At 34.3% G+C, this 14,071-nt stretch overlaps 1 protein-coding gene across 1 annotated transcript; it reads left to right on the forward strand.

The window, feature by feature from the left end:
- Window positions 1–213: 213 nt before the first annotated feature.
- Window positions 214–6,068, forward strand: LOC124821493 (uncharacterized). The gene is made up of 6 exons (XM_047293376.2): window positions 214–396; window positions 3,303–3,417; window positions 3,514–3,690; window positions 4,100–4,198; window positions 4,699–4,941; window positions 5,361–6,068. Exons 2-6 carry the CDS (start codon window positions 3,343–3,345, stop codon window positions 5,763–5,765), a joined length of 999 nt encoding a protein of 332 aa, XP_047149332.1. The 5' UTR covers window positions 214–396; window positions 3,303–3,342; the 3' UTR covers window positions 5,766–6,068.
- Window positions 6,069–14,071: the final 8,003 nt, after the last annotated feature.

Here is a 14,071-nt window from a genome sequence, read left to right on the forward strand (position 1 = left end):
TTTATAAAATGACTATTAAGAAATTTATTAATTTTAATGTTGTTTTACATTAAACTAATTGTTTATTGTTTTAAATTTATTGATGATGCGCTGAATAATGGGAAAAGAGTGAAAGAAATGGACAGTGGATGGGTTGGTTCCACGTGGGGCCATCAGATGGATTCTGTTCAACATCACACACACTGCGTGATGGAGTGCTTAAACAAAGATGGAATGCTTAAACAAATATCAGAATCATTCACAAACCACTCTCTCGGTCAGCATCGCTAGCTCCTGTCTCCAAAACCATCTCATTTCATTTTCCTAGTTTCGCTACCTTGTATAAGACACAAGAACGGGCGTTGACTTTTTCCAATCTCTATCAATTCTTTGCCATTATCCTCCGCCACCACTCAGGTTAGTCACCCACTTTCCTTCTCTTCACTCCTTCTTTGACTTGAATCTACATTCTTTCAAATCTCTTTGTTAATTATATGAATCTCAGAATCTCCTCTTGATTTTCGAATCTAAATCCTGAATATCCTTCTCTGATCATTTTGCATAGCAATTTTGTTATATACCAGTTTGTCTTTAGTTCAAGAAAATAATTTCCGCAACTATAGGGTTATTTATTTATTTATTTACATTCTACTGAAGGATGAAAGGGCAAATTCGTGGTGGTGATTCTTTACCTTAAGGTTGTTCGATTTATGGAATATATTATTACATTTGTGCTTGAATCTTGATTGACGGTATAATGTTTGAATACTAAACTAGCTGAACGGGATCTAAGTCAAACTTGTTTAGCCACCTTTTGAATTTGGGGAAAGTAAGGTTTAGGAAAATTTTGATTTTCACTTCAAGATGTTTTTTGTACTATATATTCTCTCTGTTGAAGATGCTGCTAGCTTTGCATCCTGTAATCTTTATTTTTGAATTTTATCCCAACAAAGGTGAGATATCATTAGAATTTTGTAAAAGCTAACCTTCTGTTGTGTTTGAAATGATTAATGCTTAAAATACAAAGAAAAGACTATCTTCTTCACTTTACCATGTAATCACTTTATTTTTTTTATTCTCAACAATGTTTTGGGGTGTTTATTTATTTATTCTTGAAAGTGTGTATTATGATTGTTGTTGTTATTGTATTATTATTGTTATTGTTATAATGTAAGCTCTCATATTGACTTATGAAAATTATAAGCAATATTTGATGATGAATAATATCCATGAGAGTTTGGTCATTAATCAATTCTAATGATTTTGTGCTATTCACTATTCATGTAGCTAATCTCACCTAGACTCTTGTTGTACTCACATCCTAAATTTAAGAAACATGATATCCCCACGTAGTACTAGTATTTTATCTTATTTTTCCAAAAAATACCAGAGTGCATGCGTCGTAAGATTATACCTTTTGGAAAGATGTGATAAGGGTTATGTGTTAGTAATTTGTGCTCTTCTGAGTTTCTACTGTGAGAGACCTTGAGGTGGGCAGGAGCTAAAGTCTTGTCTATCAAGATTCTTTCGAACCTGCAGCAGATTACTTCTTTCTTTATGAGCGGTTTTTATGAGATATACAGTAAATGTTGATTAAGATTTAAGAGAAAGAAATGTACTAATCAGTAATGCTTTGTTTTGATAGTATGAAGGGGGTGACAATGGAAAGACACAGAGAATTAGAATGAAAAAAAATAAGATTTTGGATCACGGGGAGAGGGTCTAAATGAGTGGAAAATACAATGATGTAATTTGTTATTAATTTTATTAATAATTTTATATATCATTATTTATTATTTTTACTGTAATTTTTTTAATTATTCAGTATTATTATAATAGAAAAATGAAAAAAAAAACAAAAAAGATAACCTATAAATAAAAGAAGACCAAACAAGGGGCATCCACACTCATTCTCTTCTTTCCATCCTCAGCAACATTACGAGAAATTAAAAAATGACACGGTATTTAAGTTTGATTGATGGATGACTAGTACCTTAGAATGCTTATTTAATATTTCAAATCTTCTCCGACCAGTGATTACTTTAAATTACAATTTTCCTTGACTATAGGGAAATAAACAAATAGGAATTATATTATTACTAGGTCTGATTGTAAGAATGAAATCAGTGAAATTTAGAAAGTAAAGTAACTCTAATTTATTTGTAGAAGTGAAAATAGGAATAGTTAACTAGAATACCGAAGTCCCACCCATAGTAGATCTAATTTTTCTCAATTGTAAATGTTAAATTCCATTTTTTTAGGGTATTTGGATGGTCCAATTTGATAGGATGTAGCTTTCTGATAGAAAGTAAACAGAGGGAAACAGATAGTGAAATGTTAAACCTAAAAAATATTGATTCCCGACCATATCATGTTGAATTGATTCTAAACCTATATGAACCAATGTTGTCTGTAATTCAGTTAATCCATCTATATATTTCATGAAATCTACTATCTTCGTGCTCACCAGCATTACTTTAGTAGTTTTATTTTGTCATTAATAGGTAATTCTTTGCTACTTTGGTAATACTTTGATAATTTTATTTTGCGATGAAGCTTTGCCTTTGTTACTGTTTTGCTCTGTCATTCTTCCTAGCTCATGTTGAACTAAGAAAATTAGTAATTAATTTAGTTGGTTGCATCATGCACTATCACACGAGTATACGGGGTGAATCAAGTGAAAACACTTTTTGTTAACAAATAAGAAGTATAAATCTAGGTGATACAACCATAGACAAGATTAAAAGTTATAATCTAATGGTCTATTTTGTAGCTCAAATTGCTTTGGGTCCCCTCTCCCTCCCATTTGCTAAAATGTAGTTTTGCTCCCAAATTTTATATTTCAGTTATTTGTGTTTTATATTAATTTATTTATTTTACTCTAGCCATGTGAAGTCCTGTAACTTTAAATGATTTTCCTGCATCTGTGTCTTATCATATCTGTGTACCATTTTATATGTATTTGTCTCTAACGGCGTATATATAACTTGCTTTCTAGGTTTTGTATGACGAGAAATTTGTATTATTTAAATTTACAAAAGACCTCAAACCTATAAATGGATGGTGACATTTTAACAAATAAACCAAGGTAAAAAAAAATATCTCCCATGGATTTCACTTTGGCCCCCTTAAAGTTTTGCTATCATAATTCATTGAATGATACACAATTTGTCATCTTCATAGCTTGTAATTATACAAAAATAACAGGTCATCTGCATGATGAGTTATTGGACAAAAATGTAGCTTTGTTTCTAGCTCTTTGGTATGCTGTAATTATTTGGAAGATGGGTTATTACTTAGATAATTGGAATTTCCTTTTGCAGTATTCTAACTTGACATTAAGTGAGAATCTACCAGAGCAATATGAGTGAGGATCCAAAGAAAGCGGCCACTACTGGCCAGGACAAGATGTTAACATCACCAGAACAGCAGGCATTGGTATGTCCAGTAATTTTTTTCTTGACATGTAAATATTGAGGTGCAAACATTTGAGCAAAGAAGCATTGTATCTCATAGTAATTTACTTCTTTCTAGATCAATGAGATGAGAAGGTTAATTGGGCCACAGTCTGGTAAGGCATCTATTTTTTGTTCTGATGCCTGCATCTCAAGGTATTTAAGGGCACGGAATTGGAATGTCAAGAAGGCAGCTAAAATGTTGAAAGTGACCCTGAAATGGAGAGAAGAATACAAACCAGAAGAAATCCGCTGGGTGAGTGGCTGCCTTTCTTCATTTTTGCTTGTCTGACTTTTTAGACGTAATGCATAGCAGTGAAGTGCCGTGTCCTTGGTATTGCTATTTTGTATAAAAATATCTTTCTATATAGCTATGTTAACCTGAGTACTTTTGTGTTGCATCTATTCTCTTGTTTACCTTTGATAAACATTATTAAAGGTTCTTAACTGGATCCATTTGCCATGTGTGGCTATATTTGATTCCGATAAATATCTTACCAGAACTATTGTCAACTGAATACCATATTTGTATTGATGAGTTCTTTTAACATTTATTACCGACTCACCCAGAATTTTATTGGTCTGAGCATTTATGTCAAACCATCACTCTTTCTGTAATTACCTTTTGATGAAAGTTGTTTGATGTATATATTTTATTGATGCAGGAAGATGTTGCTCATGAAGCAGAGACAGGAAAAATCTATAGATCAAACTATATTGACAAGCATGGGAGAACTGTCCTAGTAATGAGGCCTGGTCGACAGGTATCTTCTGAAACTCGCTTCTAACCTCTAGCATGACATGTTTATCTAAGTCGGATGTCAAAATAAGTGTAAATGGAAGAATGCGAATGATTCAAACATATTTTGTCCACCTAACACCTCAGGTTTTATTCTGCCGTATTCCTAATCAATGTGGAACATCTTAACATTCCGCCCCACACATGCCTAAAGAGTTGACATATAAATCATGAAGTATGCAAGACAACATATTTTGGTGATCCATGTTGAAGACTAGACAGAATTTGAAACTTAGGATTGGACATATTCAGTTGGCTCGACTTATAGACTACACAGGCTTTAATACCATACTTGAAATTGATTGAACCTGACTTATATTATCCAACAGAAACACTCTTATTCTCCCTGCTTGAAGACAGATCAAATTTAATAGATTGTGCCTGTATAACTGATTAAAGTGTTATCGTTTTTGTAAAGGAATGTTATCCATGCTTCAATTTATTTTCGTTCTTTTTTGGGTGCAGAACTCAAAGTCAACTAAAGGACAAATTAAATATTTGGTATACTGCATGGAGAATGCTATTTTTAATCTTCCACCAGAACAAGAACAAATGGTCTGGTTGATTGACTTCCAGGGTTTCAATATGTCACATATATCAATAAAGGTGACGCGTGAAACTGCACATGTATTACAAGAACATTATCCTGAACGCCTGGGTCTGGCAATACTTTACAATGCACCCAAGTTCTTTGAACCATTTTTCACGGTAATTAAGTGAAAGTTTTAACTATCACACTTCATGCCTCCATATCTCTTTAGTCCGGTATATCTATTTTTATTTTTCTAGTATTGAATGTAACCACAAATTGATAATGTGATGCAACTACTTTAGATTCTAGACTAAAATAAGTCCAAAAATGATATTTTTTTGTTTAGAAACTCTGTTTCAGGTGTAATTTTAGCCACTCAAGATGAGATGAAAATTGGAGTCCGCTAGGTCTAGAACTGAAGCACTGGATCTAAGCTCTTATTTGTGTTTGTCATGGACGGAATACAAGTTTTGATCTTTATTCATTTGATTTTTAACATTTTCCGAAACCTGTTAATTAGTTTGCTTATTTATAGCTATGAATAATTTTCGTCATTAATATCGACATTGTCTGATTACACTATATTTTTCTGCAGATGGTAAAGCCGATACTAGAGACTAAGACTTATAATAAAGTCAAGTTCGCATACTCGGATGATCAAAACACCAAGAAGATTATGGAGGATTTGTTTGACTTTGACCAACTTGAATCTGCATTTGGTGGGAATGATGATACAGGATTTGACATAAATAAATATGCTGATAGAATGAAAGAGGATGACAAGAAGATTCCTGCTTTTTGGACTAGGGAAAACACTCCGTCATCAGTTCCAACTCATGTTCCTTCTTTAGATTCTACTAGGTTAGACTCAAATACTGATGATTGTTCGGACAATGAGAAACTAGACTCTTTCCCTGACCTCGTGGTGGACACTGGTATTATTAACCCGAACCAGAAAAGCTTGGTTAATGAAGGAGAAAGAAAAGCCAGTGCAGATTAGAATGAGAAATTAGATTCCTTTGAAATAGCATACAGACACCGGGTTATCAAGATGCCGTGTCATTATTACTTTGAAGTTAGAATCAAGTGACCTTTTGTTAACTTGATGTTGCATTTAAGGTGGTCACATGTTTTTTCTTTGGGAATTCCAGCTTTTTTCTTATAAAACATGAGTGGAATGATTGCTTGTTCATTCAGTAGATTTTTGCTGCTGCTGCTGCTGCTGTGGTAAACAATTTTTTGCCATCCCTCGTCGATGGACAAATTATTTTCAGCAAGCAGGTTCATATTACCATTCGCTCAATATCATGCTAGGGTAGTAAGGTTTTCATGTGGATTTATTTCTTTTAAAAGAAATAATATGTGCAAAGTAAAAAAGATAAGCGTTCATTCAGCATTGATTTAAAATTTAGTTTAGATTACAAGGTATTTTAATTCTAACAGTAGTATCAGATTATTTCTGCTTAACCAAGTTGTAGTATTTAAAATTAGTTAACTTTTTTATTTATACATTTTCTCTATCTGAACCAAGCTTTAGTATCTGAGTGTACGTGTGACCTTTTCATGTCTATCCAGACTACCTTGACCAAGAGTGAGTGAGCGTAAGAAATTTATAGATACTAGATATGTTGTTGGGAAATGACTTGGAATTGTCCTGATGAACTCTTTTGGTTCAAATGATGAATCCTCTTATATCACAATACAATAAAGTGCTGATAAGAAGAAAGCGTTTTTCTCTTCTAGTAATTTTTTCTCTCTTTCACTTTCAAATTTATCAATACAGAAGTTTGGTTGTCAAAAAGTAACAAATCCCTTTATACAAGGAAAACATTTCAAGGCTAATAATAGTTGTTACAAAACTTGGTTCCGTCATTCCATATGCTAGGAATATGTGTTACAAATGCTTTTTATGGGAATAAGTGCTCTAAAGAGTTATGGGTCAAAGAGTGGAGTATAAGACGTTATGTTCCAAGCAAAAATATGACAACATATTTACAATAAGTCATTATATATCAAGTGCTAGTAAGTATTTTTTTTTGTTGAATATAGTAAAAAACTATGTATGAGATTAATCTTCCTTATGTTGAATACATACATAGAATACTCTATTTATAATAGAAAAAGAAATATAGGCAAAACTCAAAATACAAATAAAGTAATATATCTAACACTTTCTCTCAAGTTGGTGCATACAAATCGTATGTACAAAACTTTTTACAAATATAATCAATTCTCAAATCTCGTAAAAACTTCATGAAAATATCTACTAAGTGATTGAATTAACAAACTCAGTCTTGATGTCTCCAGATACAATCTTCTCTCGAATGAAATAATAGTCAATCTCAATGTGTTTGGTCCTCTTATGAAAGACAAGATTAGAACTGATATTAAGAGTGACATCTCCAAATTGTAACTCTCAAAACAATTGCGTAAGCCAAATAAGCTTACAAGTGGCTACACTACAACAATTTGGCTTATTACTGGAGGAATATTATCGAAGGCCTATGGATTGTTCGTAAAAATGTGTTCTTGATGACCAAATGAGCATTACAAACGGCCATGGTGAAATATAATTATCGAAGGCCAAAAGTGCATTATCGAGGGGTTTATAGCCTTCGATAAGAGGCTCGACCCCTTAAACTAAGTAATTGGGGGTATTGTAGGAGGTCGTCCCCAATTTCATTAAAGACAAAACTCTACCCTACCTATCTCGACTTCGCGTCGTGCTCCCCATTTTCTCCCTTTCCGTCCTGTTTCGCTCCTTCTCATCCCATTGTGCTTCCCATTCTCTCCCTCTCACTTTTGTTTCACGCTTCTCTCCCTTTCCCAGTCCCTTTTGTCCGGTGGCATTTTGTGGCTAGGGTTCTTCAATGCGTTGTTGCGACTAGGGTGGTGGTTTGTGACTGTGGGCGTGAGGTTGTTGCAACGATAGGGGTGTTGATTTGTGGTCGTTGACGACAGGAGGTCATTGCAGTGAAGTCGAAGACGACATGTTGTGTTGAGATTTTGCGGTGTATAGAGGCTTCCATCGAATTGGTGTTCTGGAGTGCGAGGTAAGTTCTCTATTTTAGAACGCAACCTCAATTAATGGATTGGCCTATTCTTTCCTACTTGTGTGCAATGTGTCAATCGAATTGGGGGTTGCCCTGTTTGCATTTTGGAGTTGCTTGTTTGCATTGTGTGATGTGGTTTTAATGATAATAATTAATATGTCAATGAATGTATGTGTAATGAGTGTTATTGTATCCATTTGGTTTCTATCCATGTTATGGATGAATCTGGAAAATGAAAGGCTTGTTAGGTGCTGTGTTTGAAGGGAAATAATTATATTCATGTGTAGAAGAGCTTGATTTCTTTCGTGGTCTCTTGGTAGCTTTTTCTGCCTTTTGTTTACTATTGTCAACCTCTTTGGTGTCCAAATCATTACCCACTTCATGACCAAATATATTCAAACCTTTAGAGTGGTTGGAACAATCAACATCCTCTTTCTTTTTAATGGGATTGGAATAAGCTAAAGCATTATCTTCTTCAACACATGCAATACCATAGCTCATTCCTGAGTTAGGAGATTTATTCGCATCAGGATTTCCCTGTTGTAGCAAAGTCATCTGCTATGAATGTGGACAAAGAAATAGTTTCTACTCCGAGATCTTGTACAAAATCTACCAAAGATGCAAGTTCAGAGGAGACTCCCAAGGCAAATGTGAAAAGGAAACTTACTTCAGGAAAAGAAAATGAGTATGATACAAAGAAATATGGTGAAAATCTTGTTGGTTTATGGGTCACAGTTTGGTGGCCTAAGGATCGTGAGTTTTACAAGGGTATTATTGATTGTATACTTGGTTGAAACTACACGTGCCTTATTACTTGGTGCTAGTATACTTGCTCATTATTGGGGTGATGTCATTCTTACACCTTGTTTTCTTATGAATAGAATGATTTCTTCTTCCCTTGATAATGAAATTCTTTATTCCATTCTATTTTCCGAATTAACTTTTATTTCATGTTACTCCTTGTGTTTTTTTGAGTGTATTTTGTACATGACTTGTCTCTAGGTTTTGATAGATCATAGGCTAGAGCCACCTCCCATATTACATGGTGAGTCCTTTTCATCAAGTTTCACTTGATGCTTTGGACACTTGTTGCAACCTAGGATTAATGATGTTTGTCTTCTAAAATAGAATTTGACAACTGACTAGCTTTACTTGGCCAACTTTCTGGGCTTCATCATTGTTAACCCTTTGCAAGTGTCCCGAATCGTATCAAGTAATAATAAAATGGTAAGACCAAGTATCGTTTCCCAAAGGACTCACAGCCTAAACAATTATGTGATTTGTTGATTATCTTAGAGTTGTAATCGAAAATATTCTTGTTGAACTATGAAAAATAAACATGAATGCAAAGTTTTGATCAATGGACTTGAAAGATGCAAAAATGGTTGATGTATAATATGAATGATTATGTTGTTAGGGTTTCTGATTAATCCTATCCACTCTAATGTATCCAAGAATTCATCTTTCTTCATTAATGTTAATGCCACTTTCTAATTTACCTTAAACTCGATGTCTCAGTGAAGAAAGCCTACTCCTAATCACTAATTTACAATGTCTTGTCTCCCTAGCAACTACTCATGCATTACATTCGCACAGAAGCTTAAAGGCAACCAATCATCCTATCCCTATGTCTAGGCAATATTGCTCTTGGGAGAATTTCTTCAGTTCTAGATTTACTTATATGTGTCCATACAAATAACATCAATGATCATGTAATTGAATGAGTTAAACAAAGCATGCATAAAGTATAGAAGAAAAACCCTAACAATTAATGAAAGAAAGCATATAGATTAAAGAACCAATTAAATACATGAGAGTTTCAAAGGATTACATCGGTTCCACAACAACAATGAAGGTTTAGTTCACCATAGATATGGTGAAACTAGATGAAAAAGAATGAAAGAATGAAAGATAGAACCCTAGAAGTTGAAGAATAGAGCTTGAGCATCCAAAATCCTCCTCCAAGGGGGGGAAGAAAGTGTGATTTCGCCTTTTTCTGTCCAAAGATATTAACCCTAATTCGGCTAAAACCTTATATAGATTCCTAAAAACTACAGAAAATAGGCCCAAGCCCAAACTAAATGGCACTCAGCGATAATTAGCACTCAACGGTAAGTGCGGTTCTTCTATTTTGATGCTCGGCTGCAGTTTTGCCCCCCCAGCGGTGACTGCGAGACTTCAGAGTACCGCTCAGCGGTAAAAGTGGCGTTGAGCGGTAACTATGGCTCTTCTTTTTTACACTTTTCCTTCCTTTTCTGAGTCCAACTCCTGGCTACTTCATTTCTTTCATTCAATTCATCTTAAAACTTGCCAAAACAAGGAAAACCAAGCATAAAACCTATCCAACTCTCTTATTTCCACAACACAAGCAAAAACATGATTTCAAGCTAATTTCTAAGTCATAAAGGTTGTCTTTAAGGTCAAAACTAAGTATGAAAATAACAGTTTTTCAACTGTTATCACAACCCCAAACTTAGAACTTTGCTTGTCCTCAAGCAAACAAGATGTAACTCAGTCTTCCACCAATCCATACAATGGTTCACCACATTCAAAACTCATTTTTCCAAGACAAGTATTTACTCAATTCAGCTCATCACTGATAACAGTTGAAAAACTGTTATTTTCATGCTTAAAATCGATACTAAAAGAAACCTTTAACACTTAGAAACTAGCTTGGAATCATGCTTTTGTTTATATTTTTGGAAAAAAGAGAGTTGGACAGGTTTATGCTTGATTTCAGTGTTTTATCAGGTTTTAAGGTGAATTTGATGATAGAAGTGAAGAAGGATAGAGATGAAATCAGAAAAGAACTCAAAAAGTGCAAAAGAAGAGAAGCCGCAAGTATTGCTCAGCGCCATTTTACCGCTGAGCGGCACTACTTAACACTCGTTGGCATTGCCGAAGGGTGAAAGTGCAGCTGAGGGGAAGAATTCAACACACACACTTACCGTTGAGCGCCATTATTTTGGGCTTGGGCCTACTTTTCTGTAATTTTTAGAATAGTATATAAGCTTTAGGACATCCTAGGGTTGGGATCTTTGGCTGGAGAAGACGCAAAACACACTTTTCACCCCTTGGCGGTAGAATTGGAGATGGTGATGGCTATCCTCTTCTCTTTCTAGGGTTTTTCAATATCTTTCACTCTTTCATTGAATTTCATCTAGTTTCACCATGAATATGGTGAACTAAACTCTTCTTGTTGTTGGGGAATCAATGTAATCTTTTGAAGCTCTCATATATGGAATTTTGTGTTTAAACATCATATTTATGATACATGCTTTCTTTGATCATTAGTTAGGGTTTTTCCTCTTTTCTCAAAGCATGCATTGTTTAACTCATTCGATGTCATGATTATTGGTTTTGTCGATACGGACACATACGGGGAAATGTAGATCCGGGGAAATTCTCCCAATAGCATATTGCCTAGCCATAGGGATATGAGGGTTGGTTGCCTTTAAGCTTCTGTGCTTCAGAATTAATTATTAGGGATGCTAGGAATTGTATGAGCTCGTAATTAAGGATAGGCTTTCTTCGCAAGGTAATTTAGAGAGTGACATTAACATTGATGAAAAGAATGATGAATTCCTAAAATATATGAAAGTGGATAAGATGAAATTGATTACCCCAACAACATACTCATCCATATAATTCGTTTAGTGTTTGTGTTCTTCTTTCCCATTGATCATCACATGCATACATGTTTACTTTTTGTCTTTTGCATTTGAAACTTATAACAATTTGTTCTCAAGTCTTAAATAATCAAGAAATCATATAACTAACTAGGTTGTGAGTCCTTTGGGAGAACGATACTTGGTCTTACAGAGTTTATTACTTGATACGATTCGGTCACACTTGCCGAGGGTTAAACAAGTTTTTGGCACCGTTTTTCGGTGTTCATAAATTTGTCATCAAGTTTTTGGCGTCGCTGCCGGGGACTCGTGGTTTAACTAGTTTATTTGTGTGATTATTGATTATCTTTGACTTGTTTTTGAATTTTGAAATTTGAATTTCTGTTTTTATTTTTCAGTTTTATTTTATTTTATTTTATTTTATTTTCTCTTTTTATTTTTTTCGGTTATTATTTTATTTTATTTTATTTTCCTGTTTTTTCGGTTATTATTTTATTTTATTTTATTTTCTATTTTTTCGGTTATTATTTTATTTTATTTTATTTTTCTGTTTTTATTTTTTTCAATTCTCTGTTTTTATTTTTCTGTTTTTATTTTATCTTCTTATCTCTTATTTTATATCTTCTTTATCTTTTTGTGCTAACAAATTTTTCTAGGGACTTGTTTTCTTGTGTATGCAGGAAGCAATTCGAACTAGAAGCAAGAAAACCTCGGAACCTCTTCTTGAAGGCTTAGACGAGAGTAGATGGAGAAGAAGAATTCGTACATCTAGAGAACTTTTGATGGACGAGTGACTCCGAGAAGTGACCAAAGGCGCGACGCGGACTCCTCGAAGCTTCTCCTACGAGTGAAGACGCAGCGGAATGGAGAGGGAGCTCTAAATCGAAGAATGACTCTCAGGAAATCTAAGGAAACTGAGAGTGCACACAACGAAACTCTAGACCTAGGTTTAAACGGTGGAAAATGAATTTTAAACGGTGACAAAAGGTGTTTAATCGGTGGAACATGATAAACAAGGTGAGGAGAGGTTTTTAATCGATCCAGAAGCTAGATCAAACGGTGAAAATGAAGAAATGGTGAAAAGGATGTGAATCTGTGAAGAGAATAAGGTTTATAGTTGATGAAGAGGTGAATCTGTGAAGAGAGAAATGGAACCCTAGCAGATGCGTTTCAGAGGAAGAAACCCTAGCAGATGCGTGAGTGGAAAAATGGAAAATGATGCGTTGAAGATGATCTGACATAAAACGCGTGGCTGAAGGAACTTTGACGCGTGCCGGCAGCAGATTGGAGGAGAAGTGATTATGCGTGGATGATGAGAGAGAAACACCGTGAAAGTTGGAAAATGAAAGTGAGAGAGGTGCTTGGAAGGTGGCTAGAGGGAGTCTTTGGACTCTCTAGCCTATGACTTTCAAGAGAGAATAGTTTCTGATTCAGAAAACTCAATTCTCATTAATCTCAAAAGTGCCAATACAAGAGAGGAGTTGGGTATTTATAGTAACTCATACTCCTTAAGAGCTAAGCTAGGAAAAGTAAAAAAACAAAAGGAAGACTAAGCCCAGTAGGATTCCATCATGCCCTCCCTCTTAAGAAAAGATTTGTCCTCAAATCTGGCAATCGCCTTATGAAGAAGCTCCACACCATCTTTGGGAGCATGGCCATCTTAGAATGACCTTATTCTTTTAGATCTAGTTTTCTTCCTCCTGGATCAAACACGAATCTGCAATACACATCAAATATATCTTCGGTTAATATCAATCCAAGAAAGAATTTTTCTTTAAAAACAAGAGAATAAGAACTTCTAATACTTTGATTAGTAATCTTTGAAAATCTTAGAAGTCCAAATTCAATTTTATCTTGAGTTAATTGTTTTCTTAAAGATAACAATAACTCAAGATTTGAATTGTCATATTTTGAAAATGTTTTCATGACAATTGGTTTGAAAGAGAAGTCAAAAATTGAAAAGTAATCAATTATTGGAAAAGAAGTAAAGATTTGGAAACCTTCCCTTTTAGGTTCCACAGTCTTTGAAAGAATAGGATTTGTCATCAGTAACAATTTCTCCATTTCTTTCTTCTCTCTTTCTTGCCTTTCTCTCTTCTCTTCTTCTTTCCTTTCTTCCTTTTCTTTTCTCTCAATCTCTTTTTCTCTTTTCTTATCCTTGATCTCCTTAAGTCTTGCCCCAAATTCTAATTCTCTACGAAGAAACCCATGATCCTTTAAACTCTCAAGAAAAAGTTTTCCATCATCAATGCAATCCCTAATTAATTCTAGGTTTCTTTTAATGCTTGAAGGCACAAACTTTCTTCTCATGCAAGCTTTTAAATCATGCCAATCACGTATGGAGGACTTTCTACCTTTCCTAACATGATATTGTCTTTCATCCCACCACTCACTTGCATGCACTTCTAACTTAGAGAGATATATACTAAGAACATAATATTCACTCTCTTCATAAAACCAAGGATTTATTTTATCAATTTCTTTCTCCCAAGCTAGGTATGTTAATGCACCTATGTCTTTACCAAATGATGGAAGATTCCTAGCTTTTTTAAACATTTCATCAACTTTATCTATCCTAGAAGACCTATATGAACCATAAGAAGACATCTTTGTTTTTAAAAGTT

The sequence above is a fragment of the Vigna umbellata genome, chromosome 1 (genome assembly GCF_029865625.1).
Source record: "Vigna umbellata cultivar VRB3 chromosome 1, Vumbellata_1.0, whole genome shotgun sequence".
Classification (NCBI taxonomy): domain Eukaryota; kingdom Viridiplantae; phylum Streptophyta; class Magnoliopsida; order Fabales; family Fabaceae; genus Vigna; species Vigna umbellata.